Source organism: Neopelma chrysocephalum, unplaced genomic scaffold (genome assembly GCF_003984885.1).
Source record: "Neopelma chrysocephalum unplaced genomic scaffold, ASM398488v2 Primary Assembly neopelma1_75, whole genome shotgun sequence".
In the NCBI taxonomy this organism is placed as follows: domain Eukaryota; kingdom Metazoa; phylum Chordata; class Aves; order Passeriformes; family Pipridae; genus Neopelma; species Neopelma chrysocephalum.
Genome location: NW_020897736.1, coordinates 2791959 through 2819771, shown reverse-complemented (window position 1 = coordinate 2819771; position 27813 = coordinate 2791959). Strand labels below are relative to the sequence as shown.

The following is a 27813-nucleotide window of genomic DNA, read 5'->3' as shown; positions in this document are numbered from 1 at the left end:
ACGCTAGTTCCTCCTTGGTTATACTTTTACTATTTACCTGTTCTAAGACAACGAATTTAAAATCAATAGGATTAAAAATTTCTGCTTTTCTTGCACTCTTTGAAAAAATTTTGGGGAAATTCATGAAAACATGTCTGAAAAATTTAAAAAATGCTGAAGGTCATATCTACTATTAAGACTCTATGGAAGTCACTGAAATTATGCCATTAGATGTCTGCATTTGATAGTCAAGAGGATCTGAGACAATAGGAGGAAAAAAAAATAGGCCTCAGCCCAGCAGAGACTTGGGCAGAAATTTCTTGATTATAGTATTATTTTGTAATTCTCTTTTTTATTAGAGTATTATGGAAATACAGGACTGAAAGGGACCACCTATGCTGCTGAGTTCTACTCCCAGAAACTGCAGGAGTCACATGTCTAAACACATCCAAAGATGCCAAGAGCATCTCACACATCTCTCCATAAACCATTCCAATGCTGTGCCACTGCAGTCAGGCTCACCATTCAACACTTCATGGTCCTTGTGGGTCCCTTCCAACGTGGCATATTCTGTGATTTTGTGATTTTCCTATTTGAACGAAATAGCTTTCACTTTTACTATCATTCTAGGACAGTTGGCCTCAGTAATGCCTCTTCCATGTATCTGCCTTCACTAAAACTGCTCCTTATATTTAGAAGAATTACAGAGGACAAAAAGAATTTTGTACTTACATACTGGCTGAAGGCATTAATGTCAGCAAAAGCAAGGTCAGTTTCTGAGAGCATACAATAGACCCGATTATTTTTAACTTTCTTTAAAAAATATATTTTGCTGTTTGCATACACAGTGTTAACAGCATACTTCACACAATCCTCTTAAAGTAACCAAGCATCAGATTGTCAGAGCAATTTTTTCTTGATCAACAGTTTTTGTCATAAAGGACATCCATGCCTTGGTGCTTCTGTGTGATGTGGCTGAAAGAGTGGGCTGTGATTTTACTCACGTCATCCCAGGTAACAGACATTCATCCCCAGTAACTGTAAAAAAAGGCTGTACACAAATTACAGCAACAGAAGTTGCTTGCATTAAAATATTTCCAGAAATTCGTGAGGAGCCAAGGAGAGCATGCCATGCTGACAGGAAGATACACAATGTTACAGCAAAGCAACTGGACCATTAAATAAATGGTTATGGTGCAATACAAGACTGACAGTGCTCACTAATGTTCACATAGTTCCAAATAACTTCTTCCAAATGATTCCATACTGAGAACATAGCTATTCATTCACACAGAGCACTACAAAGTGATTTAAAAGCTACTTTATTTAACACATTAAAATACCAGTCTACCTACATATGTGATCTTTTGTACAGCTTTTATTGTTGTTGGACGAACCAAAAAATTTTTCCTTCATGTATTTTGAGTATATCTCTGTGGATATCATGATGAGTATTACACTGTACATAGTAAACACCAAGAACACTAAATAGCAAGAATGATTCCTTCTTTATATTTACAGATTGTTCTGTGAAATTAAACAAGTAGTGCTAACACTGTATAATAATAATAAAAATAAAATCAATTGTTCTTTCCTGCAATATTTAAATTAACTCAATTAATTAGAGTCCATCAAATATTTCAAAGCTTTAGCACTTGATTTTAATAACTATGTCTAATAAAGTAGTTTAGAAAACCAGCATTATTTACTGAGGAATTTCTAAGGATAGTTATCATTGCAGTGAGGTGAATGCTGTTTCCCCAGTTGTTCTGACAGAGTCCAGAACTAAATAAAGTTACTTTTACTCCCAGATTACAGGGAGAAGGCTGAACAAAGCAAAAAGGAGATGACTACTGCTTTTAAGGATCCTGCAATTGAAAAGAAATAAATAAAAATGAAATGTAAGGAATTAGGCTTGGTTTATCAGTAACAGCAGACCACAGTAACTGCATCTGCTCCTATTCAGTCTCTGGACTAGAGGAGGGAAACCAGAAAAAAGGAGAAAGGTGATGTGCACATGTGCATACTCAGTGTATATTCTGAAATACATTGCACTAGAGATGGAACCAAACCAGGAGATGACTCCTGTCTTTCAGAGAACCAAGCCTGTAATTCAAACCTGGATCAAAACATGAACTTTATATCTGACTTTTCCATTACAATAACTGATATTAAATCCAAACTTGTCACTGCAGAGAACAAAACTGAAACCTGTCTTGAAGAAGAGCACTTGAGTCCTTGCTTTGGCCAAAGATCTGTGCAGAGTCCCCAGGCTGCAATGCAAGCAGAGGGAGCCTGGCCAGCATGCCCACAAAAAGACAATGTGGGTTTGTAAACAGAAATTCTCTTGGATTGATCTCTGTTCCCCAGTTTCAATGTAGCTATTCATGTTGACTTTTTTTAAATAACTGTAGAAAGACCTTCCCTTCCCTCCTACTACAGTCTTCTGGAGGAACTGTTGTGAAAGACTACTTTTGTGAAAGAAAGAAGGATATAAGAAGTGAAGATGAAAGCTACCCTCAAACAGATCCAGTATATCAAGGCAAAGAATAGAATTACCTTGTGAAGAAAAAACCCTCTTGTTACAGGAAGCGAAGACAAGGAAAATTGTAAAGCAGTAACATCTATCACATGGCAGTCTTCCCCTCTGACTGGTGCTGACAGGGCAGCAACACAAACCTGTCAGAGAAATGCTTTTCTTGTCAGGTTTGGACTAAAAAACTGTGTGGTAAGCTTTGTGTCCAGTTGATGATATAAAGTCATCACTGCAGGACTGAAATGGAGGGAAAAGAGTAAGAACAGAGAGAAGGAAATAACAAGCCAAAATTATTCCTACTGTTTAAGTCTTGACTGAAGAAGAAGTTTCTAACAGTTTAATTCACTGCAAGCTGCCATACTATCCACCAGCAGGTGAAATGAACCATGAAAGTCTGCATGTCTTCATACAGTCTCTGAGGAAACATCAATTCATTGCTTTTATTAAACCCTTGTGAGAAAGCCAAGCTTGAAGCTGCTGGGGACTTGTATCGCTTCCAAGGCATGTGGAGAGGGGGTGAAAGGAAACGTCACTTGAAAGAGATACTTGGTATCGAGCATCAACTGTGGAACCTCCTCACGGTTGTTCAGCATAGCCTGAAATCGTAACAGAAAGGGTAAGAAAATACTGCATTAAGAATCAAAGCAAAAACAGTCCATTGTTTTCTTCCCATTGCAAATTTTGCTTTTACATTATGCTAAGCAGACTTGTTTGCATCACTTCCAAATGTCTAGAAGACGAGCAACGTAGTAATAATATGATGTAAAGGTCGGGTACAACCACATAACATCAAAAACTGTGTGTGTGAAGTATCCTGAAAGCTGAGAAACAATAGTTGTAGCTCTTACCTGAACTTTACGAACAAATGATGGAGTCACTCTTTTCTCAAAATCATCTATCGGAGTGTATGAGTTGAGGATCTTAACTATCTGTTCAAATTACAAAAGACTATTTTACTATGTCAGAAAAAGTGAGAGGACAAAAAGAAGAAAACATTATTATGACATCCTTATTGATATTTAAATAAGGTTTCAGTAAAACATTTTACAGTAAAGAGAGAATTTTGACTAGTCACCTAATGAATTGTTTACATATATGATGATTGTTATGACTCATTTCCAGAGGTGTCAGCAGGATCAAGGAGATGTAGAAAAAGCTGAACTGATTAAGGGAAACAATAAAAAAAAGCCCTGTGGCAAAGTAAAGAAGATACATTGTGGAATAAAACTGCGGGATAGAACAAAGCAGGCAAGTATTCACCACAGTTAAAATGCTAACAATCAGAAATAAGGAGTTAAAATTACAGTTGAGCAAGTGATGATTCAGAATGCTGACGAATGTTATTTTTATCAAATGGAAGGCCAATAGCCTTTTGCAACAAATTATTTTAGATGGCTAAGATTCTGCAATCAGTGCTGCCAGAAGAAAACAGATGGTTCATTACCTGCACAGTAGAGAGAGATGTGCAGTGCTCACATATTTCCTTGGCATCATCATCAGTGATCTTTTTAACCTGAAGGAGCCAGGCTGCTTGAGATAGCGGCTCCAAAGTTTCTTTGGCATTGCTGCTTTGAAGATTCTTGTCCTTAAGCCATTCTTCCAAGTAGCTGATATTACATCTGGGTTAAACCATGAGCAAAGAATAGAAACGTCAGGTTCCCCTTGACAAGCAAGTTACTTTAAAGACTGCTAAAGCAGAAATACTCCTCTAATGCAGTGTTCAAATTAGTTAAAACATTTTGAGTTAAAAACCATACCTGCAGATCATAAAACCCAAACAACTAATAGTTTATTGAACTGTAAGTTTACTCCTACTCCTTTGTATATTTCAAACTGGTGTGTTTCTTTTTAGGGGGGGGTTGTTTGTTTGGTTTAGTTTGGTTTTTTGTTTTTATTTTTTTATTTCTCAAAAGCTTGGCTAATAGAGAGTGAGTTATTAGCTGTTGTTTACAGAAAACTACTACTATATATACTGCATTGCCTATTGCCCTGTATGTCATGAAAACATTCATTTACAACTGAGCTTGTACAGGAAATTAGGAAAATCTTTGCATGTTACAGAGCAGGGCCAGGCTTACAACTCATGACCTAAAGGATAAAGCAGCTTTCTTCCAGTAATTTCCCAGATGGGACAAGATTTTACTGATTTTCTTTCACATTAGTCTGCAGACTGACTAATGGAGAATAAATGAACTGTATCTTCTGCAAGATAGGAGCACGTTTTCTTGGTGCTTGTAACAAGACAGATAATGCTCAATCTACATCCTCAAAGGCTCTGTCTCAGTGCCTTTCTTGTCACAGAGCATGAAAATGCAAGTCAGCTTTTGTCTCTCTGCCAGCCAGGGGACACTGCACCTGTTTACTATAGTAAGAAAGAATTAAAAATACTATTGGTCACATCACAAATGAGCTAGCATGGAAAGAATCCTAACCATGCCGGACTTTAAACTTCAGACTGTCATTTTCTCTGCCTTTTCCTCCACTAGTGTTTCCATGGAAAGAACAATTTATAATTGTTATGTTGAGAAAGCTCAGCCCAAATTGCAAAGATTTACTTTTTCAAAAGGAATAAAAAACCCAATAGGCTACTTCCATCAGAACGGCCACAGAATACCCAGTGACTTAGAGACAAAGGATATTACATGAAAGTGTTACAAAAATTCATTCTCAAGCTTGTTGAAACTTTACTGGCTTTACCTTATCTGCATTCCTTTTCTACATGAGCACATGTCCTTGCGGAGAAAGAGACTATTGAGGGTGACAGCTCCAATCAGAAAGAAAAGCTGCTTCACTGCCTGCTTTAGAAGCTCAGAGTCCAAGCCATTCTGACACATAGTGCTATAAAAATAGCTGAGCTGTTGCAAGATAGAGGTCATTGTGTAGGTATCCGTGTCATCTATACTAGAAGAACGTTTACGGAACCCTGTAGGTTTCAAGCCAGAAATTCCCTGAAGACTTTCATATTCCAGCATGCCTGGTACTGAAACACAACAGAAAATAACTGGTAAGACCAACACTCCCAAGGATCCTTTCAGTTACATTAATTATTGAACAAAACCTACTTTCAGGATATTTTAAAAGTTAAATGATAAAAGAAAAATGGGATACTGAAAAAGGCTTCTGGAGCACACGTCTTCTAAAAAGCCTTTTGTTTTTGTATGATGCTGCTCAGATTCAAAGCATTATCCCACACCAGGAAGTGTTGTCAGGAAAAAGTCTTTCCAAACCCTGTGGGGATATACCACTCAGTGGAATTTATATGTGTGGAAACACACATGCTGGAACACATATGTATAAATCAACAGGAGAAAGAAATCTGTCCCACCCTTTGCCTCCATGTATAAGCTTTATTTATACATTTCACAAGCTGCATTTAGGTGTGTTTGGATTGGTGCTGTCTTACCAATCATGGGCTGAATGTTGTTCTCCATGACAAGAATGAATTGGTGGTATATTCTAATGGTCAAATCACTAAGAATTTGTCTGTATTCTGAGAGATCAAAATGCTTCAAACAGTTCTTATTCTGACGTGGAGTGTTGCACTTCATAAATTCCTACAAGTGAGTTGTAAATATAATTATTAGAATCACATAACATTATAATTATAAATCATTCCTACAATGTAATGTATGTATTAGAGTAATTCATTCCACCTCTGGCTGAACACAGTCTCAGAAAGAGTCAAAGCTACAGGTAATTTCAATGGATGCTTCCAGTACTTAATTTCCCAGTTTATGCTGACGTTTACTCTGTTCCTAAAGCCAAGGGAAAGGCATGCATAGACTTCAATGAACTTTGGAACAATTCCTATATCACTTAAACAGAAAGAAAACTCTCCCTGCCCCCTTGCCACAGGAAAAAAAAAAGGCAAAAATATAGTTATTTAAACTATGATGGCAAAAAAAAAAATACATTTTACTGCTGCAAAGGAATATTATTTTCAGACTTTTCAATTGCAAAGTTCTGACTTCAAAAGTCTACACAGAATCCTAACTTGTGTGAAGTCTTGAATATTCATTAGAAATATATATTAACAGTAAATTCTGGATTCAGACCTTTGCCTACTGTTGCAAGCGAATTATAAAACACTTTGGTAACTAAGTTTAAATGTTTTCTGCGCTGCTCTGCAGCCGTTCCCGGTACGACCACGAGAGGGAGCGTTGCTGGTGACCCAGCACACACTGGGATGCCGAGGCTTTGAGGCATCTCTTTCCTTTAATCCTTTATTCTACTGTCTCTAATTTCATCCAGTCTACCTGAATTTATAAAACCTAGCCAAAAAATATAGTAAGAGTTTTCAATTGAAAATAATTAAAAGAATTTTGAATCTCAGGATAAAACTTAGCTTAAACAAGCAAGTGAAATAAGGAAAAAACTGAACATTTTATTGTTCTGTTTCTTTCCCAAGGTTTTCTTCTGTAGCCTTATTTTGGTAGCAGTAGGTGCTTGAAAGGTCCCAATTATAAAATAGTAAAAATTTTTTTTATATTATAAATAGATAGATAGCTGTATATCTTAAGTCCAGCCTACATTAAACTCACGTGAAATAGTTCAAATTAAGGAGCAGTTCTCAGGTCATGTCTTTAAACTACTTCAGCACTTTGATGTTTCCTTGATTTCACTTGATCTATTAGTTCTATACTGGGTTTTTTATTTGTATAAGACATATAATACCACTGCACAGCAATGTGAATATGTAGATACCTGGAAGGAACAGTGGTGAGCTGGTGAATAATCATCTATTATCACTATATTAAAGTTTATTAAAAGTAAAGTAATGAATTTATTTTATTAAATCAATCCTACCTCTTCCCCACTGTACTGCTTCAAACAGTTAAGGAAATAATATGTATTGGAAAGCCAAAAGGACAACATCTCAAAGTCTTCTGAATGTTCCTGAAAATAAGTAAAGCAATTTTATTATGGTATAGTCTCATGAAGTTAATTTAATAAGTAAACTTAGGATCATTACAGCGTTGGCATAATAGAGTCAATTTACAGCAGAAAGAGCATACAGCACCTGTAACATCCTAGGTGAACAAATCATTTGTGTTTTCAGGCTCATACACACATAGCAAAAATCCCTCTTTTATTTGGTAAATACTGTTTAAGTATTCTGACATGACAGACTGGCTAAATGAATTAGCCTGAACAAACAGTTCTTTACACATTCCTACGGATAGTGTAGTGTACTGGAGGGCTTCCTGCAAAGAACTGTGAACAACACCTGCACACACAAATGAAACTGAACTACAAATAAATAATTCTAACTATGTGCAAAAAAGCTTTTCTAAAGGATAAACTGTGCTATAAATTTGTTTCTAAACAAACTATAGGCATTCTCTGTACAACATGTTCAACTGCATAAACCACAGTCTACTCCTGCCTGTGCTTTCCCAGTGTTTCCAGGCATAAATCCACAATAAAGCACTCACAGAGCTGAATTTGTTATGCAGATGAGACAACAGGCTAACAATTCTTTACAACTTAATTTTTGTAAACTGGATGGCAACAAATTTTAATATTTCGGTACTAGTGTTGCAGTACCAAATGGCATATGAAAAAAACTATTACACTAGTAGAAGAGCAGTGTAAAAACCTCTAATAATTCCACTACCTGCCTGCTGCCAGACATACTAACCTTCATTTCTGTCCATCTGACTTTTCCCAGTGCTGAAAGCACAGGTGCATTTCACCTAATTAGCTGCTCATTGTAAAATGTAAAATATTTTTAATTACTTTGTCAAGAGGTTCTTCAGATAAAAATAATTTATGTTAATGCATTCTGTGTTCAGCACAGCTGAACCTTACCTGGAGACTTTACAGGGATACTACTGCAAACTTCAAAAAGTGTCACTAATGATCATCATTCCATTATAGGAATAGCAGCAAGGGAAGTGTTGGCATTCCCCAGGTACTATGCATGCATCTGATACTTTATGTTAAAAATAAAAAAGCACAATATATTACAGCCAAATACAATTCTTACCTTAACAACTTGTTTGATACCATCAATGGTTACATTCATGAAAGACTTCAGCATGTCAGCATCATTCAGATAATCTGCATACCTCACACACATGAATAGGATGTGGGCTGGCAGGCCAGGTATCATATTAACTACAACTCCACGTGGCTTTAAATCTGCATAGAGGAGAGTCATCGAGTTTATTATATAAAAATTCAATGATTCAATGTATCATTCTGAAAAAGAAGCACTATGTGGTTCATCTCTTCAGTGACCAGACACTTCATAATTGATTTACTGATGAATTGCTGGTTTCTGAAAACTTCTGTAACACTATTGCACACATAATAGCATTAATTAAGTTTTCCAGAGAGGTAGGAGAGTACTGTAGCAAATTCTGAGGTCCAGCATGGGCTATGCCAGGCAAAACAACTTCAAAAAGCAATTTGCAATAAACTACCTACTGGAGGCCCCACAAATTTAGGCATTGCTTAAAGACACACCCTTGTTCACAAAGATATACACATTCACAAGGCTCAAGTAGGTGATAAGAAAAGGTAGATGTTGTTAATTTAATAATGGTACCAATGTGCACAGAAAATCTGCTGAATGTAATACTGACTGTAAGGTAATGCAAAAAGCTGATTTGGCAGCAAAGTTGATATGGTAAAGTAACACAGATGAAGGACAAAATTCTTCTACAAGACAAACACGAAAGTACAGTTCCTTTCAGTGAAGAGAATGATATGGAAAGGACAGACAGGAGAGTAACCATCACACATGAATGTAAGCCCAGTGACTTACAGACTTAGTAGATGACCAGGAAGAACATAAATTCAAGTCCCTGGTGTGCTCTTGAGATTTATAGCTTTAGAGGTGAATAAATAATAAAAAAGATAACAGAGTCAGCATTATGTGGAGTCAGACAAATGATTTTTACACAGATAAAGCACTTCTGTACTTGAAATGTCTGGCAGTAGAAAAAGAGCAGTACAGAGCCTCCAAGTTGTATTGGTGGCAAGGGAGTGGGGAAAAAGGCAACTTGGAATGTAATTGAAAGACAGCCTTGTAGTTTTTGTTGTAGTGTTCTGAATATTGTTGACGACAGAAAATTTCAAGTTTTACTAAAATACCAAGGATCAGATTTTGAATGATCCTTTCTTCATCCTCTTTTTTGTACTCCATCATTCCAATGTACTCTTTGGAGGAAGTTGGCACATGAGCTTCAGCTGTCAAACACAAAAGCACTGTTACTTCCAGGTTAGTGGCTGAGCTAATGGTCACATCAGAGCAAACTACTGGGGAAAAGCAGTTTTCTCTGTAATAGAGCACAGGCCTGTTCACATTAATGTTCTTAGCTTATGCTTCCAAGCACTATCAGTTAAGTTACATTTATATTGTTCATGAATAGTTTCGCTGGATTCAGTTGAATTACTTGTGTTAATAAGGCAAATAAACAGCAACAATACATCCCTACATTAAGGCACCTCTGCAATATTCTTAAGAGGTTTCTATAGCAAAGAACTACATTGTATGTAAGAGCTTTGTACAAACTAACTTCATATCAGGAGCCACCTGCCACTTGAAGGATAATGGAAGGAGTTACTCATCTGATGCAAAGCTAACTTTGTTGGCTCAGAGACAGTTTGTGTGAGGGTATGTGTTAACTTCTGTTGACAGAACCTTGTGCCTCTGGCTTAATATTTATCACACAGTCTGGGTCCCATATGTGCCTATTATTTAGCCTATTATAAAAAAACCCAAACAAACCAGGAAAGGACTTTTATGTAATTTCTGTTGGTGGTTCCCCTGGCACATTTTCCTGAAGTTTTGAATTTCTAACCACACCCCAAACTCCACCTCTTTAAAATACATTTTTCTTCAAAAAGACACTGACCATGCAAAGCTATTCAAAAAACAGATCACATAACAATATCTTACCTTTTTCAAGAGTTTTGGTAAGAGTTTTGATCTGATCCTCCAATTTTTTTATTATTCTATCTTTCATGTCTAATTTTTCTTCAAGATCCTGTAATAATCAAAGTCAGTGAGTTCAGAGTAAACACAATTAAAAATTTGTTTTCTACTGCTCTATGTTATTGCCACAATTAAAGCGTGCTATGATGTGCTTTTACTTATATTTGGTGGAAGAAACACCTTCATATTTTTTCTCCCTCAATTAATTGAGAAAACATCCTATCCATACCACAAAATCATTATTTCATTCTTTTTATCTTTCATTTCAGGTACAATTTCTTAATGACAATTTCATTTCCTCACCATGTTTTCCACATGGAGTCGAGTTGTCACTTGTTTTATCTTGCTTTGTACTTCATCCTGGACTTCATCTTGCACCAAACCATTGCTCAGTCCCTCAATTTCTTGGGTTGGGCCCTTCAGAGTCTCTTTTTGTTTTATGTCCACTTCATTCTGGGCCTCATTAGTTCTAAAAATAGGTAGATAAGAAGTCTTGTCTCTTAATCTTTTGTTAAAGCATAGTTATATCATACACATCCATTACTTATTAACTGTACACAACACTGTAAGGTAAATCTTACATGAAATGTAATACTTTAGGGTGTTTAATTGACTGTGTTACCACAGCTTATAGTGACTACATATCTTAAATTAAAAAAAAAAAATAAAAATTACCGTCTTTGTGTTCTATTCCCTTCTAGCTCATAATGCAGCCGATTAGACATCTCTTTCATTTTTTTTTTCAGTAATAAATAGCAACAAAACCCAAAACAAAAGAGAAACAACAAAATCAAAGTCATTTACTGTTCCGTTCTGGTATTCAGTTAATCTCTTCTTACACTCATAATTTTGTTTCATCTAATGAAATGGAATGACCTGCCAGATAATGTATCAGTTGCCTAGGAAGACACTGCAGCTAGAGAGACTCAGAATGCTCAGCAGAGTATGCTTTCCTAAATTGAGAGGAACTTTCAAACAAGCAAACTTAGCAGAACTTTTCCCTCTGACTCTGAATCTTTAGCACCCTCTTAAGTCCATCTCACGGAGTATGCCTTAAATTCCAAATCATCTTTCCTTTTTATGACTGTTTCCAAAGGGCATACTGCATTCCACATATTCTCTGCAGAGCCCTATTGAATACATTTGTAGACATCCAAACTATAGAACTGAATGCCCTCAAAAAGGTAAAAAAAAAAGCACATGCTTGCACGTATTTTATTCTTTAATAAGAGATATAAACTATAAAACATATTTTTTCATTGTGTCTCTTACATTTTACTAAGAAGAAAAGTAATATGACAATGAAGTTGTCACAGAATATTGCTCCAACTTTTAAAAGTTCAAATATAGGGAATCCATTCTGTTCTTCTTAAACAACTGAAAGACAAGGGACCATACTGGTACTTTACCTTTCAACTTTTCAGTCTGCTCTTGAAGACGGTTTTCAAGATCTAATTTTTGATTTTCAAGTTCAGAAACTTGCTGTTTAAGATCTGGGATCACCTTTTAGAGGAAAAGGAGATTTGTGTATCTCAGCACCTTCCTTCTTTTCAAATGCCTGCAGTAGTTCCTATAACACTTCAGGACCTTCAACTGAAAATAGTCAAAACCAGAGGAGAGACACTGGGGGAGCAGTGCTACCTGCTTGCCTGACTTGTTTAACTTTGCTGGAGGCACCTGCTGCTGGCCACTGTTAAAAATGAAATAGTGAGCTAATAAAATTGTTTGACTGTCCCAGTAGTACCATTGTTCTGTTCCAGTTTAAAGGAAATTACACTGTGGCTTTAATCAGCTCAATTAATAGCGGAAAAAAGCCCTCAATATGCTATAAAATATATTTTTTTTAAAAATAACATTGTAAATAAGTTTTTTTTATATTTTCAATTTCCATAACTTTGTTTTGAAAATATTTCTTCAATTATTTTTCAGAAAAATTATGTGGTATATGCTATTTTCTGGAATAATATCTGTTCCTTGTGTCAGACAGTTGGGCACAGCACCAATTACCACCCTGTTCAGCCGTGCCTGCAGTTTGTTTGGTGTGTTTTGGTATGCTCAGCTGCCCTCTGGTGGGGAGAGCCTCAGAACTTTGAAGAGGCTTCTGAAGAAAAATCTCAAATCGGGTTTATGCAAAAGAAAAGGGGAAAAAAATCTCTGTGAGGCTGCCCCAACAAACTGTACAGCTGGACAAGAAGTTTGGCTGCTTCCTTACACACCACCCCAAGCAGACAGGGAAAGAGCCTTATGGATGTACAATCTTAGATGTCCCCACTTGTTTGAGCCTTGAGAATTCAAGGACATGACTGCAAGATTTTGAGTGCTCTGTGCCACAAACACATTTGGATTGTACTATTACACTTTGATTACTACACCTTGATCTTACCAGGTTTTCTGAAGTCAGCCTGCTAACTTCAAGTCGAATACCATCATTTATGTCATTTTCCTCCCGGAATAATTTTTGTAGATGATTAATATCTTGACTAAGGTGTTCAACTTTAAAGTTCAAACCTTCAATCTCCTTCTCATATATTTCTTTTTGAGACTGGAAATGACTTTCCAACACTCTGTTAAAAAAAAAGGGAGAAAGAACATGGCAGATGCAGAACGACCTTGGTGAAATGGGTCAAGTTTAATATGAAATGAAAACAAAGTACTGTGATTAACACAGAGATATTCCATTACCTCACCTGTGCATTAAGGGAGCTGAAAATTATGCGTGATATCTCAGAGGAAACACATTTCCCTGACTCACACATACACACTTATCTCACTGACTTAAAGTTTGTTAAACTGATTTTAAGCTGCTCAGCCCATCATATAATGTAGTGTTTGTTCACTTCTTAAACAGAAGTTCAGCACTGCACTGTCAAATTAGTTACTCACTAATCTTCCAATTTATTTTCTAGATCACAGCTTGGAGTTATGAAAACACTGAAGAACTGAACTAACCTTGTAGCTTTTTTCAAGCCCTCGTAAGCAAACCACAGTTCTCCATCCTCATTTAAGTGTTCCAAATCCTCCGTAGAGAGTCTGGAATGCAAGGCAGTACCATGAGTGTGCACGTGAACAAAATGCATCTCTTAAGGTTTTTTTTAAGAGACCTCAGAACAAAATTACCTGCTTCTCACATCTTCAAAATCATAACTTTCAAGAAGCTGTTTTGTAACTTCTGACATCTTTTCTGTAAAAAATAAAAGAAGTTTATTATATGAATAAACTAATAAAGTTTATTACATGAATTATTTTCTCCACACATTTCAAATTAAGCTTAATTACAAAAATGAAACAAACTTCTTCCTAAATCTATGAGATTCTTTCCTACTACTTGGTCAAGTATCTGATTTATTACAAGAATACAATGAGGAACTTGGTTTTACTCTGGGACATGCAGGTGCATTAGATTGGTGTACCACCAACACTGCTTTTTTTTTCTAAACACATCAAACTTTCAGTGCAAAGTTACACCTTTCCAGTCTGAATCTGAACAACTGCTAGAGCTGTATAGATAATTTGTCATGTAGTGCTAGGTTACTACATTAAATGCTGCAGATACAGGTTTTCTCTATGATGTTGGTATCATTGAACAAAGTCCACAACAGTGGTGCTTCCTAAGCACCTTTTCCCAAAGGGAGCCCAACTCAAAAAGTTATTTAAGCATATTTGACATTATTGGACCTAAGGCTAAAGATGAAGGAAAACTTCATCAGATAATGTACTGTTTCCATATTCTTAGGTCTCTACAAGATATTTGTTAAGCTTTAAGCAAAGTTTAAATTCTAAGTGAAGTTTAAATTATTAGCATTGATTTTTAAACACAAAGGAGAAATGCCTGAAATCAGAGGTTTTTCAAAGGGGTACACTGGATCTCAGTATTCAGTGATCACTTTGCAAAACTCACCTGTTGAGTCTTTCTTCCCCCCATGTGAGTAAATAGATGAATAGAATGAAATCAGTATGTGACGGGAAAGAGAACTGGAGTTTTGTCAAAGCTAACACAGAAGAAATCAATTTAAACAGTCTTCATGTCATAGTTGGTAAGTTCTCTGCATTATCTGGTGTGTAGCTTACCCCTCAGTTCTCGCTTCTGTGAGTGGGCCTGCTTTTCCACATCCAATTTTTGCGTCTGTAGCAGCTCGATTTCCTTTTGTAACTCAGGTATTTTCTGAATCAGAGAAAAATTACAGACTGAGACAAGGAGTGAAAACCAAGGGCTGAGTAACAATTAAATCATAAAGATAGTTATAATTAGGAACAGGTTAATACGGTAAAAGGCTTGAAATGTGTTGTATTTAAAGTATCTGGTTCTCAGGCATCAGAGCAGAAAAAAAATGTGATGTACTGAAAAAATATGTGTTTGTGCCATGGAATTGACTCAGAGAAAAAACTGTGACTTTACACAAAAGTACTATTTTCAGGTTCAGTTTATAAACTATATTTATGAAAAATCCCCTGAGAAACAAATACATTCTCAGGAAAAGGAAGGAAAAAAAGATCCACAGATTTAAATGCATAAATATTCAAGCACAATTATTCTTGAAAACATGCACTGCAGTAACTTACTCGTACTGTGTACTACATGAACACAATGCTACATAGTGGTGTATCAAATACAGTTTATTAATTACAACTTGTTCTAAAAGTGCACTGAAGATAAAAAAATTAGTGAAGATAAACAATAAATAAAACATGCACATTCTCTACTTGTTTTATCTAGCAAAGACTCCAAAATGAAATATGCGTCATGCTTCACCTGTGCTTGTTTTGTAAGCTGTCCTACTTCCATTTTCAACCCATCCTGAATGACACTTTCTTGCTGAATTTGATGTTGTAGCTGGGTTTTTTCTTCTTTCAGAATCTTAATTTCTCCCTTGAGCAATTCAATCTCCTTTTCATAGTCCTGCTTCTGATTTTGGAAGTTTTTCTCAAGTATCCTACAGAAGACAAAGGAAAGGTGGTTTTATTTTTCTACATTCATAAGTGAAAGAGTGGGCTTTGTTTTAGTTTTAATTTGAAGGACGTGTCTCATTGAAGAAAACTTAAATGAACCATAGTTACTTGAACATGCTATCCTATATGCTCAGAATCAATCTACAAAATGGATGATAATTGGAGAAGAATGTCCATAGACTTCACTACATGTAATTCAGATGTTGGGATGGAATTAAAGGCAAAACTGAGTTTATTCCACTTCAAGGCTAATTCTCTAACTCTGTGAGTTAGCCTGCCTGAGGAACTTTCCACCACATTTATGGCCACAGTCAGCACTGAAGAGGGACAAAGCAACAGAAAGCCCTGTGTCCTGCTCAGTAAAACACTGCAAGAAGTTTTCCATTTTCCACTTGTCCCTGCTGGATTGGACTGGCTTCCAACATAATACAGATAATGGGCAAAACAGAAAAACTAGCAAGAGAAGTCTTCTTAGTACAATCTGAAGTAATTGGCAGCTGAAATCAGACTGAGCTGGAATATCACACAGCTTCCAGACCTCAGGACTGTGATTGATTGCATTCTGCAATTCAGAAAACAGCATTTTTCTGCTACCTGAGGTTCTCTGTCTTACACTGGAAAAGAGTTATTGGGATATAAGTACTTGATCCAAGAAAAGCATGCTGCAAAGCAACAACCATTTATTGAAAAATAACAGGGTTTTTACTACTGCAAATGAAATACCAAAGGGGGGAAAAAAGTTCTTTCCTTCATATCTTTCCCTCATGCTGAATATTTCAATTCTGCCCTTTAAAATTCACTTCACAGGAATTCTGACTGGCATGGCCAGCAGCTGCTCTTCCAGTCCTGACCAAATTCTGAGGATATTTCTAAAGAAACCATCAGATCAAGGTTGCCTTTCAGTTCTTAGAAAGACAAATGAAAAGACAGGAAACTGCAAAAGCAGGAACAGTCTCATCATTATTTCCTGCATATGACTGACCTACAAACAAGCATGTGCTTTCCTAAACTCTGCATGAAGTACTTCAGGACTGGCATTAATGTCCAAGAACTGGGATAGATTGATAAGGGATGTCAACATAACATTTACAGCAGGAAAAAGAAAGGTAGGGAAAGAGAAAAAATGAATGCTGTTTCAAAGCAATAAAATTCAGATTACATACATTCGCTGCTTTTCTTCTTTTTGTACATCATTGAAGAGCTGCTTTGTGAGGTTATCCATTTTCTCTGTCAAAAGATATTTCAATGTCTCAAAGACTTTCATGCAATTATGTACATTTATTAAAACAGTATGACCACAATGAGAAATTTTTGTTTAAGTAAGTAATCCTTAACACATTTTGAGGCTGAAATTACTCTCTCAAGTGCCAAAAATTATCACAGCACATTTCATAAGGAATGCTATAGAATAGAAAAGGTTCTGAAACACCAAATTGTTATTCCTCTAAAGTATACTTGATCACATGTGCTGCCTGTGTCCTTTGAAGCTAGATTCCTAAAAGGAGTATATTAAAGGAACCAAGGATGAAGCTACACTTTGAAGGAATACATGTACATGAGACAGAAAGCATAAGAGGAGGACCATTTTTGCTATTGAAAGAGCAAATTTAATTTAATTATTAAATAAAAAGCATTTGCACTACACATTCTAAACATGAATTTCAATTAATGTAAATTCAGCATTTATATTGCTCTTATTAATACAAAAGTAATTTACTGTTGCTGAAAACTTGACTTTACAAATTTACCCCACTACAATGCCTTTGAAACTCCCTTTAGTTATTGTACCTTTCATTTCCTCAGTTTTTTCTTGAAGCTTTATTTCTAAGGTCTCTTTCTGTTCTTGTAATTCTTTATTCCGATTCTCAAGTTTTAAGATTTTCTGTACACACAAAAAGCAAGCATAACATACAAATTACAAAGGAGGAAGAAATAGGTCACAGAAGATGTTACATTTTAACAAGCATCTACGGACTTCCTTCCTTCTCTGCTGCCTCCCACATACACACAAAAAATACAGTTACCTAGCAACTCTCAAATCATGCATCTGATAAATCCAGTAACTGAAAAAAAAAAGATTTAAAAATAAAAGCACCCAGATGGCAATTATAATTTACCTGTTCGCTGTCCTCTTTATACTTTTTCCCTTTCTCTTCATATGTTCTCTTTTGAGCAGTTAACTTTTCAAGATCTGCTTCGAGTTTCTGAATTGTATCCGTGTCATTCATATGAGCTGAAGCCAAATTGGTCAATCGTTCCAGCAAACCATGATTTTCTCTACTCTACAATGAGCAGGACAGGTTAAAAGGAAACAAAAGAATGCACACCTGAAACTGTTTCATAGAATTTTGAAGGGAACACCTGACCTACTTCTGCTCACCATCCCATACCAGTCACGATTATTTCAACCAGGGACTGTCTCCCTCAATTAGATTAAAACTACCATTTTAAAGATGACTTGGCTGGTGTGGCTCTCAAAAATAAACTGCCAAATAAACATAATGTGGAATTCCCAAAAGTTACTAAATATGTTGCACCAGAGCAGTATCTCACACATCCTTCATCCTAACAAGTAACCCCATCCAGAGACTGGATGGACTACTTAAGAAACTATTAAAAAAAAAGTTAATTGCAGATTCTTCTCATTTGCATAACTAACTCACAAATATAAGGAAACCCTAGGGGATTCTTTCTAGCCTGGATGTAGGAAGTCTAGTATTTTATTATAAGGGACCATATCCCTTACATATTCTCCTGTCTTCTCAAGTAACATACAGATATTTAAATTCACATAAGCCTCTAGTCAACAAAAGCACTTTTACCAGGGCAGATATGATAAAGAAATCAGTACAAATCATAAACTGGTTTCCCTCACCTGTTCCTCTATCTTCTTCTGCAGTTGCTGCACTCTGTATGAGAGCTGGATATTCAATACAAAGCGCCGAATGTTCTGGAACCTGCGCCTGGCAAGCCACGCACGGGCGTATTTCTGAAGGACCACAGCCTTCTGTTCTTCACGCATCTTTAAAATAAAATATTCACATCTGTCTCTGATTATCTATGGCTCTATCAGCAGCAATTACAACAGTCTGTGAGTCTACATACACTGGTAAGCACGATGCTTCTCATGGGCGTATCAAAATACTGAAATTACCAGACTGCAGACACATTTGAGCCACTGCAGTAATCACACAAAATGATCTGCATCGAGTATAAACCAGACAAAGTTCTTGGTATCTACTGTGATTCAGCAATATAAAAACAGAGTAGAAGATATGAGAACTAGACATGCAAAAGGTAAAGTATTGGGGATCGTTGTCCTTGTCTCCATTTTTCTTATAGAGCAACAGCTGTTTCTAGTCACTGAAATAAAATTTTTGATAGGCTGTACCTTCTGATATTTTTTTCTTGCTAGAAATCCTCTTGTATAAGCTTGTATTGTTACAGCAGCCACATGGATGAGCTGGCAAAGTCTACGGACCAGGTAACCCCGACAGTATTTCTGAATAGTTATAGCTGCCCACGTTTGCTTCAGATTTCTTGCAGTTATAGCTTGCCTTGATTCAAAAGACAACAAAGTTTACTTAGGTCACATTAGATTTCTAGTGCTCATTCCTTTGGTCAGTCAAATCAAACATACACACACATACACACACACACACACACACACACACAAGATATTGAAAAAGGATATTGAAAACAAAACAAACAAAAGATACTGAAAACAGGCATTTGCTATCTAAAATACAGCTTTTTCTTCAATCAAAGTGAAGGAGAGGGAGTTATCCACAACCTTTAACATCTGTCCCCAAGCTGTTGTTCTGGTCTCTTTTTGAAAATTTCCAAGCCTACATAGAGCCATCTTTCTCTCAGACTGTTTTGTGAATGACTGGTGCAGTTTCTCTGTTGCATAACTCCTTGCAATAACTTGTGCATACTAATTTGTAGACCCCACAAACTGATTTTCCTTTCTGCTCCCTGATATCTTCTCTGGCCCTGAAGGTAAGCCTTCAGACACACCCCAACAGCAAATTCATTTATCAGCCATGAGTACCGAACTGTCCGCTGCCCCCGGAAATACTGCTGGATGGTAACAGCTGCTTGCTTTGTGTGAAGGTATTTCTTCCTCTGCAGCCAGCCTCGAATACTCTTTTGGATCATGATGCATGCATGTCTCAGCTTATCTGATCGCAGCTTTTCTAAGTAAGCAACCTGTCCTGCTCTGAAAAAAATTTTTGTTCTCCCAAACTGATACTGGTTATGATCCTGAAAAAGAAAACAGAAGATATATTAAGTTTTTAGTTTATTATTGTAGCCCAGACATTCTCTTCCTTTTATAAATTGTCATTTCAGGCAAGCTCTTCTGAAATGACATGATCTTGCTAAAGAAGAATATCCTCTCTGTCCTCTTTGTAGATAAGAGTATGTGGGGAGAAAATCCACTTAGCAGGAAAAGACCCAGAGAATTACATCAAAAGTTGCACACTAGTGATCTAAAATTAAAGGGAGGCTTTGGACTTATCATCAAAGCCTTGAAAACAACCTCTTCACCCCCTTCTACAAGTCTCCCAAGGTTCCATGGGCTCAACACTACCTGTTGATGCACAATTTTGGCCCTGAATCAGTGACCTGTGAGAGCAAAAACTCAGGGGTGAAGCTGCTTTTAAGTTCAGGCTCTTACCCTTGGCCTGTGCCAGAGCTATGCAGCAAGTGTGCCTGTGTTTGGTGTTAAACATCCCTGAGTCTGAACTCACTCCTGACACACTGACTTGAGTTGCTGGCTTGACTGGGACCAGCCTCACCACTACCAGCTCATCTAACAAATAGGAGCGATGTGCAAAATAGAACATTTTTAGAACAGTTCTCCACTGTGCTGCATTCCACCATCAAAAGCCCTCTTGTGCTTGTAATACTTGACAAATGTATACCGTTTACTGTCCACTGGTTTATAAATATAAATAGAATATCTTCCATTTTGCAAGTGATAATGTTAAGCACAGAGAGCTTAAATTCTCTGTCTACGGCCACATCATGACTGTGTCACAACACAAGGTTACTGACTCACAAGCCTATGTACAGCACACTAAATCAGGAAAAACAGTAATAATGTAAATATCTTTCCTATTTGAGGAGAAATACTACTCTGGGCAAAAGAGACCTTTTACTGCTAATAGAAGCTGCAGTACATCTGTGGGTTGGTGCACACAAACTAACCTGGATTAGCCGCTGCAAAACAATCTTGCAAATCTGCTTCTTGTCATTTATGGAGAGCTCCTGCTGTGTCATAAGAATGCTGTAACGGCTGAAAAACTCAATGTAAGTCCACCTGGAAAATTAAGAGTTAACTAGTTAATTTCATTTAACAGACAACTAAATATTTTTTGACACAAGGAGGCTCACTGCCACCCCTACCTGGATGGATAGCTCTGGGCACTAATTCGAATAGTTTCCAAAACACCACAGGCTCGTAGCTGCTGAGTAACTCTTTTTGAATCAAACCTAAAAAAGCAGAGTTATATTTTACATTTCTGCTGGGTTTGGCATGCTGTAATAATTAGAACCATTCTACTAACTGGATTTCTATTTCAACACTGTTCACACTTTTTCTGACTTCTAAAGCTCTTTTAAACACTTCTGTGGACAAAAGGTATGTTCACAAAGAAAACAGCAATGGGTTTTACTCCTTGAATATAAACTGGTGCTAGTCCATACCATAGAAAATATCCATCAACTTAAACCAAAGGTGGGCAACCTTACCCCCAAAAGTGTTCTGATAAATACACAAACACTAATATACAACTTGAAAAATATTAGGATAATAAAGAATTTTTAAGGTATCAATAACTATTACTGAATTATTCTGTTTTTGTAAAAAGACAATTTTTTTTTTTACTTTAGTTATCTTGAAAGGAGAAATATGTTCCATATGGGAAGTTGCTCAACAATAAGAATTTAACTTCCTGACGTTGCTACAGTGAAATGGAAAAATACTCCTAATTTTAAAGGTAATAGAACAGTTCAACACCACTAACATACTTACTCAAAAGGCAACTTCTCATCATTTGGCTTTATGCACCGTACATAATGAGGGGTGGTTGCATTGAGTGTCACCATAAGCAAAGACAAAGAATTCCGGAACTAGAAAATACCAGACATAACAGTTTTGCTGATGAAACATTTCCAGCTAAGCAAAAAGTCAAATCTTAGTCTTTTAATTATTTATTAGGTTTTGGCTGGACACTGGGATATATATATATTCTTAGTGTTTAGATCTTAAATGCAGGAAATTTAATTTGATGAACCTAGGAGTCTCCTACATGTAAGTCAAACACACCTACTTATAACCCAGTCCTGAAGCACTGCACTGTGGGTGGTTCTGGCTGTCCTGAAAACTGGACAGTCCCCCATGAACAGTAACAGGACCCAGTATCACACTCTCAGACTGCCCAGTACACTTCCAAAAGCACAAGCACCATAGACCAGCACGTTTCTGCAGTACCTTACTGCCAACAGTTGTCCGGAGCTGTTTGTTGGGTGATTTGAGAACAGGTCTTGCAGATTTGATGTTTATAGTTGAACTGAAAGGTGAAACGGACACTGGATTGTCTTGAAAAAAATTTGCACACAGATGAAACTAAAAGTGTGGTGAAAGAATCAGAGTTAAATACTGTGTAACTGTAGCAACATTTAAATAAAAACTACATTTACTATATCATAAAGTGCAAACCCCTTAATGCTTAGGCCAAGTATTGCAGGACTTGGAACTGGGTATTTAAGCCACAAACAAACAACAACTGAAGAAAGAGTTGGAATGATTCTGAGTCTGTTGCAAAGCACTTACACGTTTCACAGACAAAATTCAGCAGCTGTTAAGGCAGCCTGCAAAAGTTATTTCAGTATGAGCAAATACGGACATAAACACAGAGCAGAGTTAAAAATAAGACCACTTAAGGTTATATTTTCACAATATGTAATTCAAGATTATGTTTTCTGGTCAGATGAAGTTAACTTCTTAAGTTAACTCAAGGCTGTGGACTTCAAAGGGACAGGGCCTTCCAGCAGATGGGAAGTGGCAGGCACACATAAGACATCTGATGTTTTCCTTGCCCTGGCATTCTCTTAATCTCTTTTGAAGAATAAACAAAGGCAGTTGTTAATGATAAACTACCTATCACACAATGACTACAGGAAAAAAAAGCTTTTCAGTTACAAGGATTACAAAATGGCCTTCAAGGCAGATATTAAAAAAACCTCCAACATAACTGGCAAAGTAAATGCACATATACAAAGAAGTTGAACACTGTGGTTTTTCATATTCTATATTATTTTCATGTTAAAAATATATCCTTGGATAATATTAATAAAAATTAAGACTAAATTTTATATCAAAACAAATATTTTAAAACCAGATCTGAATTAATTCCAGTAAAATCAGATATTCAAAAAATTAGTCATTACTGATTGTTCACAAACCTTGCTCTCTTTCAAGATTTCAATCAATACTTCATGTACTGTATCTCTGTTTTTTTCCAGAAATCCTTCACATTTATATTCTACCTGTGCAAACAGGCAAAATCATTAACTTCTCAGCAACATATAAACTGTTAGCAAAACAATAATTTTTACTCTCTCAGCTGTAGTAGCCAAGAGTTCTTTATTAGTCTGAAATATGATGGCTGAAATTCTTCTTTTCCCAGTTCCATTATCTCAAGATTATATACATGCATATTGTAAATTCAGAAGCAAGACAAACTGTCAGAATCCACTATCAACTGCAATTTCCTTCTGCCTTCATTAGGAATTTCTTTCCTCCTTTCGTCATTATTCTATGGTTTCAAATCAAAATATCAAAAAAAGGAATACTACATTTGAAATGTAAATAACTGAGATTAAAATGTGTATGGGCTACAATTGTAACTATTCTATTTATACACTCTACTCTTTTTCTGCTTTTTATCTTGATCATTTATTTTTATACGCTCAAGTTCATTATCTTAAGCACTTCTTATGTTTAAATGGCACATTACAGACACTATTACCAATAAATAAATAGTGCTTTGTATTGAAGATCAATTTTATAGAAGTTCTAAACAAGTGTGGTTAATATTTCCTATTTTCTAATTCTGTTTCTTTTCTGAATGAGCTATTCCTAGAAACATGGTGAAACATTACTGGGTTGTTTACACTCTACCTTATCAGCAAAGTGTTGAATGATGAAAGACGTGTTTGACATCCTCGGCTTTTCAAAGAGTGCATTTTTATTGACAAAATTATTATATAGCTTTTGAAGCCAGTTTTCATCTTTTCCATGAGGTAACTGTAAAAATGAGAAGGGTGATCTCTTTAGCAAACTTGTTGGACTGTTAAGGGCAGCAAAAACACTTACTATCAATAAATACTCTCAATAAAACATCTTCAACGAATTATAAGGCCTGACAACAATCAGTTTTTGTGTCTTCAAACTAATCAGTGGCTCCCTGTAGCAAATCACTTTATGAAAGAAGGTTGTATTAATCCACAAATTTGCTGACTGGAGTTAATTCTCTGGTGAGTCATAAATAATTTTGTCCTGAGAGGATGCTACCTGCAAATGGGGACAATGTGACCCCTGAGAATGCTAGTGAGCAGAACATATTATGTAGGGGTTTTTTTCTATGAGCTCTATATGCAAGAATTTTTAAATTACCAAGCACTCTTCATCCAGAAGTTCTAAAATTCCCATTTTAGCTTCAATAAGATCAATGACAGGCTGGTTGTCATAGAAGTCTATTAAAGTCCATGGGATATCTTCCTTCATATATTCTTCTTGTTCAAGTTTAAAGACATGCTGGATATGTGAAAATTATGCAAATGTAAGGTTACAACAATTAAGGAAGAAAATAAATACAGTGTGTGCATGTGCATGGTTGCATACATAAGACAGAAAAAATATTTTGGACTATATTACATGTCTGTCTTGTAAGAAAATAAACTCAGAAATTTTCATATGTATATGTGTATTTATGCATACATGTAAAAAAAAGTTTATTTATTACTGGATAGTCATTATCCAGAAATATCCATTACTCAAGCACAAATAGCATTTGCTAATATCCATTATTAGCAAATGAAGTAAAGTAAGCTAAAGAACTGTAACAAATAAAAGAACATACCAGGTTAAATTGCTGTTGTAGCTTTTCATTAGCATAATTGATACAAAATTGTTCAAAACTGTTCACATCAAATGTTTCAAATCTGAAACACAATTCAAATAAGAAAAGAAAAAATCCCTCGACATCAAAATCAAATGGTAGTATCCTTAAAAGATTTCAAGGCTATCCTAATGTTTCCAAGAAAATTAACTAGCCATAAAACTAATGAAGACGTTAAGGCATTTCAAAACTTCTTTAGAAGTTAATGTTACCACACATAACAGAGCTAAAAAAATCCAGAGTTAAACTTAAAAGTATCATATCGAAAGTTAAATTTAAACCTCATTCACAAAAGATACTAATATTTATAGTAGCTGAACATTTCCACTACTCTGGATGCTAAAGAACATATATGACCAGGATCTTTTAGTAAAACAACCCCCCTCCAAATCCACTAGCATCACAAATTGAAAAATGCCTCTTATCGACTCTAAAGAAAAGGCACAACTTAGAAGCTAATTTGTTTCCAGAGACTGTCTTACCCATAAATGTCCAAAACACCAATAAAAGTATGTTGCTTGCCAGAGAACTGCAAAGCTTGGTTAATTCTTTCCACAATAAAGTCAAATAAATGAGAGTAGATCTTCTTTGCCAGAGCATCCCTTGCATTAACAGCCTGAGCTCTTGTCATTGGCTTTATTACAGTCTCTGAGGTTGTGATAATCTTTCGGTGGCACAACCATCGGGACATTTTGTCACAGTTTAAATCCAGAAGTTCACAGAATATATTGAGATGTTTATCTTCCATCTTTAAAAAAGATAAGTAAATATTATTAGATTACATTTATTACATTAACTGTTGTCTAGACAGTGAAATCCCTGCACTGCTGACATCAAGCTATGATTTTTATTTTTAGATAGACAAGGGGCTGTGTTTACTACTTTGTCTGGCAAAATACCAAGATGAGCTGAAGCAAATAATACTGGATAGAACTCCTGATACAGGAGAGAAAAACTTGGACTGGGTGAGATGCTTCGGATTAAGACACTGAAAGAAAGTTACTTTAGTCTGTGTTTAGGTGTTCTTGCTTTTTAGACTTGCACAGCTTGCTGGGACACATTCTGAGAAGCTTTGACAAAGCTCTGTTTCCTGTATCCTGCAGAGAGTCCCAAATGGCTTTTCCAACAGCTGTGGATCAATTGGATATGGGGTACTCTTAGCCACATTTTGCCTTTTGTTAAGACTTTCTGAACTTGGGCACAAAACAGCATCTGTGTTGACTCTGGCTGTGCCTCTGTACTGATGAAGATGGAGAAATCAATCAAGTTTAGTACACCAGATTTAACGCTGCTCAGAGCCCCAGATATGAGAGAAACTATTGCTAAAGGACTTCTGGCACAGAATATAATAGAAAATGTTGGTATCTGAATGAGCTACTTCCTTACACTGATGGATGATCTTTCATCTCCAGCAGCTGCTATTTCCACGTTGCCCAAGTGTAGGATTGCTGCCAGCATTTTAAAAACATCCATCTGAAAATCCCCATTCAGACCTAAAAAACCAATTCTCAATTATTTTAAATACCCAGAAACAGTACAATTAATTAAAATAGAACAACGATGGGCTACTTGCTTTGTTGTGTAGCCAAGAATTGTACAGCATCTCTGAGGAGTACTATGCAAATCCTTGGTTCTGCCAATTTTCTGCCTGTCTGATCCCATGAAAGATTAGGCATAAATTCCTGTACCTCCCCAAGTGCCAGCTCAAGTCTAATTTGGCTTTCACATAAGCCACACAGGGGCAAAGAAGCTTCCAATTCCACTTCTGTCACAGCATGTTAGCTTAAGGGCCAAGAAGACTCCAGTCATCAGTGATTCTGACCATTAACAATTAACACCAATTGCTAATTGCTCCTCCCTAGTACTTTTAAAACAGACCAACAGTACAATCAATAAGCTATGAAAGAAATTATTTTGGTAATTACTACTAACATTTTGGATAGTTCAGAAACAAACCACTTTTGCCCATTTCATAAAAAAAAGAAAAATCTATTGAATATACATCCCCAAGAATTTACCCAGTAAGGCAAATGTCTTCTGCGTTTCCACCATATTTGCTCTGTCATCAACTCCTTCTATTACAGTGCTGCCACCCATTCGTGTGTAGTTAAATTCTTCTGCACTTCCTATAGATAAGAAGCAAAGCTTGTAATCCTGCAAAAATTAGGGACTGGGGATAGCCATTTGTTAAAAATCTTTATACCAAAAAATTAAAGATGATGGCAGATGACAGTGTTTCAGTGATGAGCTGGAGGTCCTCTTTTCTCTGAGAGAAATCCAGTTAAGTTGACAGAAATTAGTATTCATAATTCCTAGAAATCTTAATATTTCATCTAATAAACGATGGAGACTGAGTAAACATATACCTAAGGTCTGCTTCTCCCAGCTTCTCTGTAGATAAGTGAATCAAGCCCCTAAACTGTCATGGCATCTGTCACTACAGAAAGTATGAGAATTAGGTTTTCAAAGGCACTTAGGTACTTGATTGTGCACTATTCGAGTTACTAAGGATTTGCTACCAAGTCCAAAACAAACAGGATTAATAGCTAAGTGACTTAAAAATGCAGGTCCCATTTTAAGGCTGTGAGATTTATGCTATAAAGCACTTAACATCCTAGCATTTAAAATCCCAGCCTTAAAAATACTGCACTGCAAAAATGATGAGTAGATTATTTTCTTGAGACCTACCCAATTTAAGATGTTTATATTCAGGCTGCATAGCAGATGCACACAACTGATAAAATATATGGTAGTTTCTCTCATTCTCTGACTGTAAAATAAAGCAAAGAATAACACTACAGAAAAAAATAATTAACAACAGAACAAAGAAGCAAACAGAAAAACATTTGATACTCAACACTATTGTAAAGTGATAATGATGCCTGAGGGCTGAATTCTGCTGCAACATAGTTTGGCAAAGAAATTACTCTATATTAAAATGGCACATCTTATATTTCAGCATGATCTTTGGAAGTGATACATTCAAGTATACTTTATTTCCATTGCCAATATGCTGAGTTCTTTCCCCAAGGATGTTACTCTAATAATTTCTTCAGCTCCAACAACCATCTACTAATATGAACTGGTAAATACTGTAAGGAACAACTGTGTAGGACTGTCAGCTGAAACACTGCCCTGTGGTAACTCCGAAACCCCTCCATTTTCAAGCCATCCTTCAGGCAGCAAATATATAGAAATATTTTTCAGTGTACTTA

The 27813-nt window shown here is 36.1% G+C and overlaps 1 protein-coding gene across 1 annotated transcript in view; it reads right to left on the bottom strand.

Moving 5' to 3' along the window:
* Positions 1-2430: 2430 nt before the first annotated feature.
* MYO5C (myosin VC) overlaps positions 2431-27813 on the bottom strand; it is a 31067-nt gene continuing 5684 nt past the window's right edge. Inside the window, exons 7-41 of the mRNA XM_027688697.1 lie at positions 27287-27368; positions 26617-26724; positions 25985-26091; positions 25081-25346; positions 24560-24641; positions 24094-24234; positions 23599-23724; positions 22881-22964; positions 21907-22041; positions 21448-21545; positions 20820-20906; positions 20622-20733; positions 19462-19673; positions 18799-18964; positions 18283-18429; positions 17525-17689; positions 17196-17289; positions 16571-16634; positions 15211-15391; positions 14529-14622; positions 13578-13641; positions 13410-13490; positions 12844-13024; positions 11870-11963; positions 11136-11187; positions 10764-10929; positions 10425-10512; positions 9617-9712; positions 8505-8659; positions 7322-7411; positions 5919-6069; positions 5213-5495; positions 3960-4134; positions 3364-3444; positions 2431-3111 (exon numbers count right to left, since the gene is read on the bottom strand). Coding sequence (XP_027544498.1) covers positions 2959-3111; positions 3364-3444; positions 3960-4134; positions 5213-5495; positions 5919-6069; positions 7322-7411; positions 8505-8659; positions 9617-9712; positions 10425-10512; positions 10764-10929; positions 11136-11187; positions 11870-11963; positions 12844-13024; positions 13410-13490; positions 13578-13641; positions 14529-14622; positions 15211-15391; positions 16571-16634; positions 17196-17289; positions 17525-17689; positions 18283-18429; positions 18799-18964; positions 19462-19673; positions 20622-20733; positions 20820-20906; positions 21448-21545; positions 21907-22041; positions 22881-22964; positions 23599-23724; positions 24094-24234; positions 24560-24641; positions 25081-25346; positions 25985-26091; positions 26617-26724; positions 27287-27368 — 4461 coding nt within the window. The 3' untranslated portion in view covers positions 2431-2958. The remainder of the gene's footprint in view (positions 3112-3363; positions 3445-3959; positions 4135-5212; positions 5496-5918; positions 6070-7321; positions 7412-8504; positions 8660-9616; positions 9713-10424; positions 10513-10763; positions 10930-11135; positions 11188-11869; positions 11964-12843; positions 13025-13409; positions 13491-13577; positions 13642-14528; positions 14623-15210; positions 15392-16570; positions 16635-17195; positions 17290-17524; positions 17690-18282; positions 18430-18798; positions 18965-19461; positions 19674-20621; positions 20734-20819; positions 20907-21447; positions 21546-21906; positions 22042-22880; positions 22965-23598; positions 23725-24093; positions 24235-24559; positions 24642-25080; positions 25347-25984; positions 26092-26616; positions 26725-27286; positions 27369-27813) is intronic.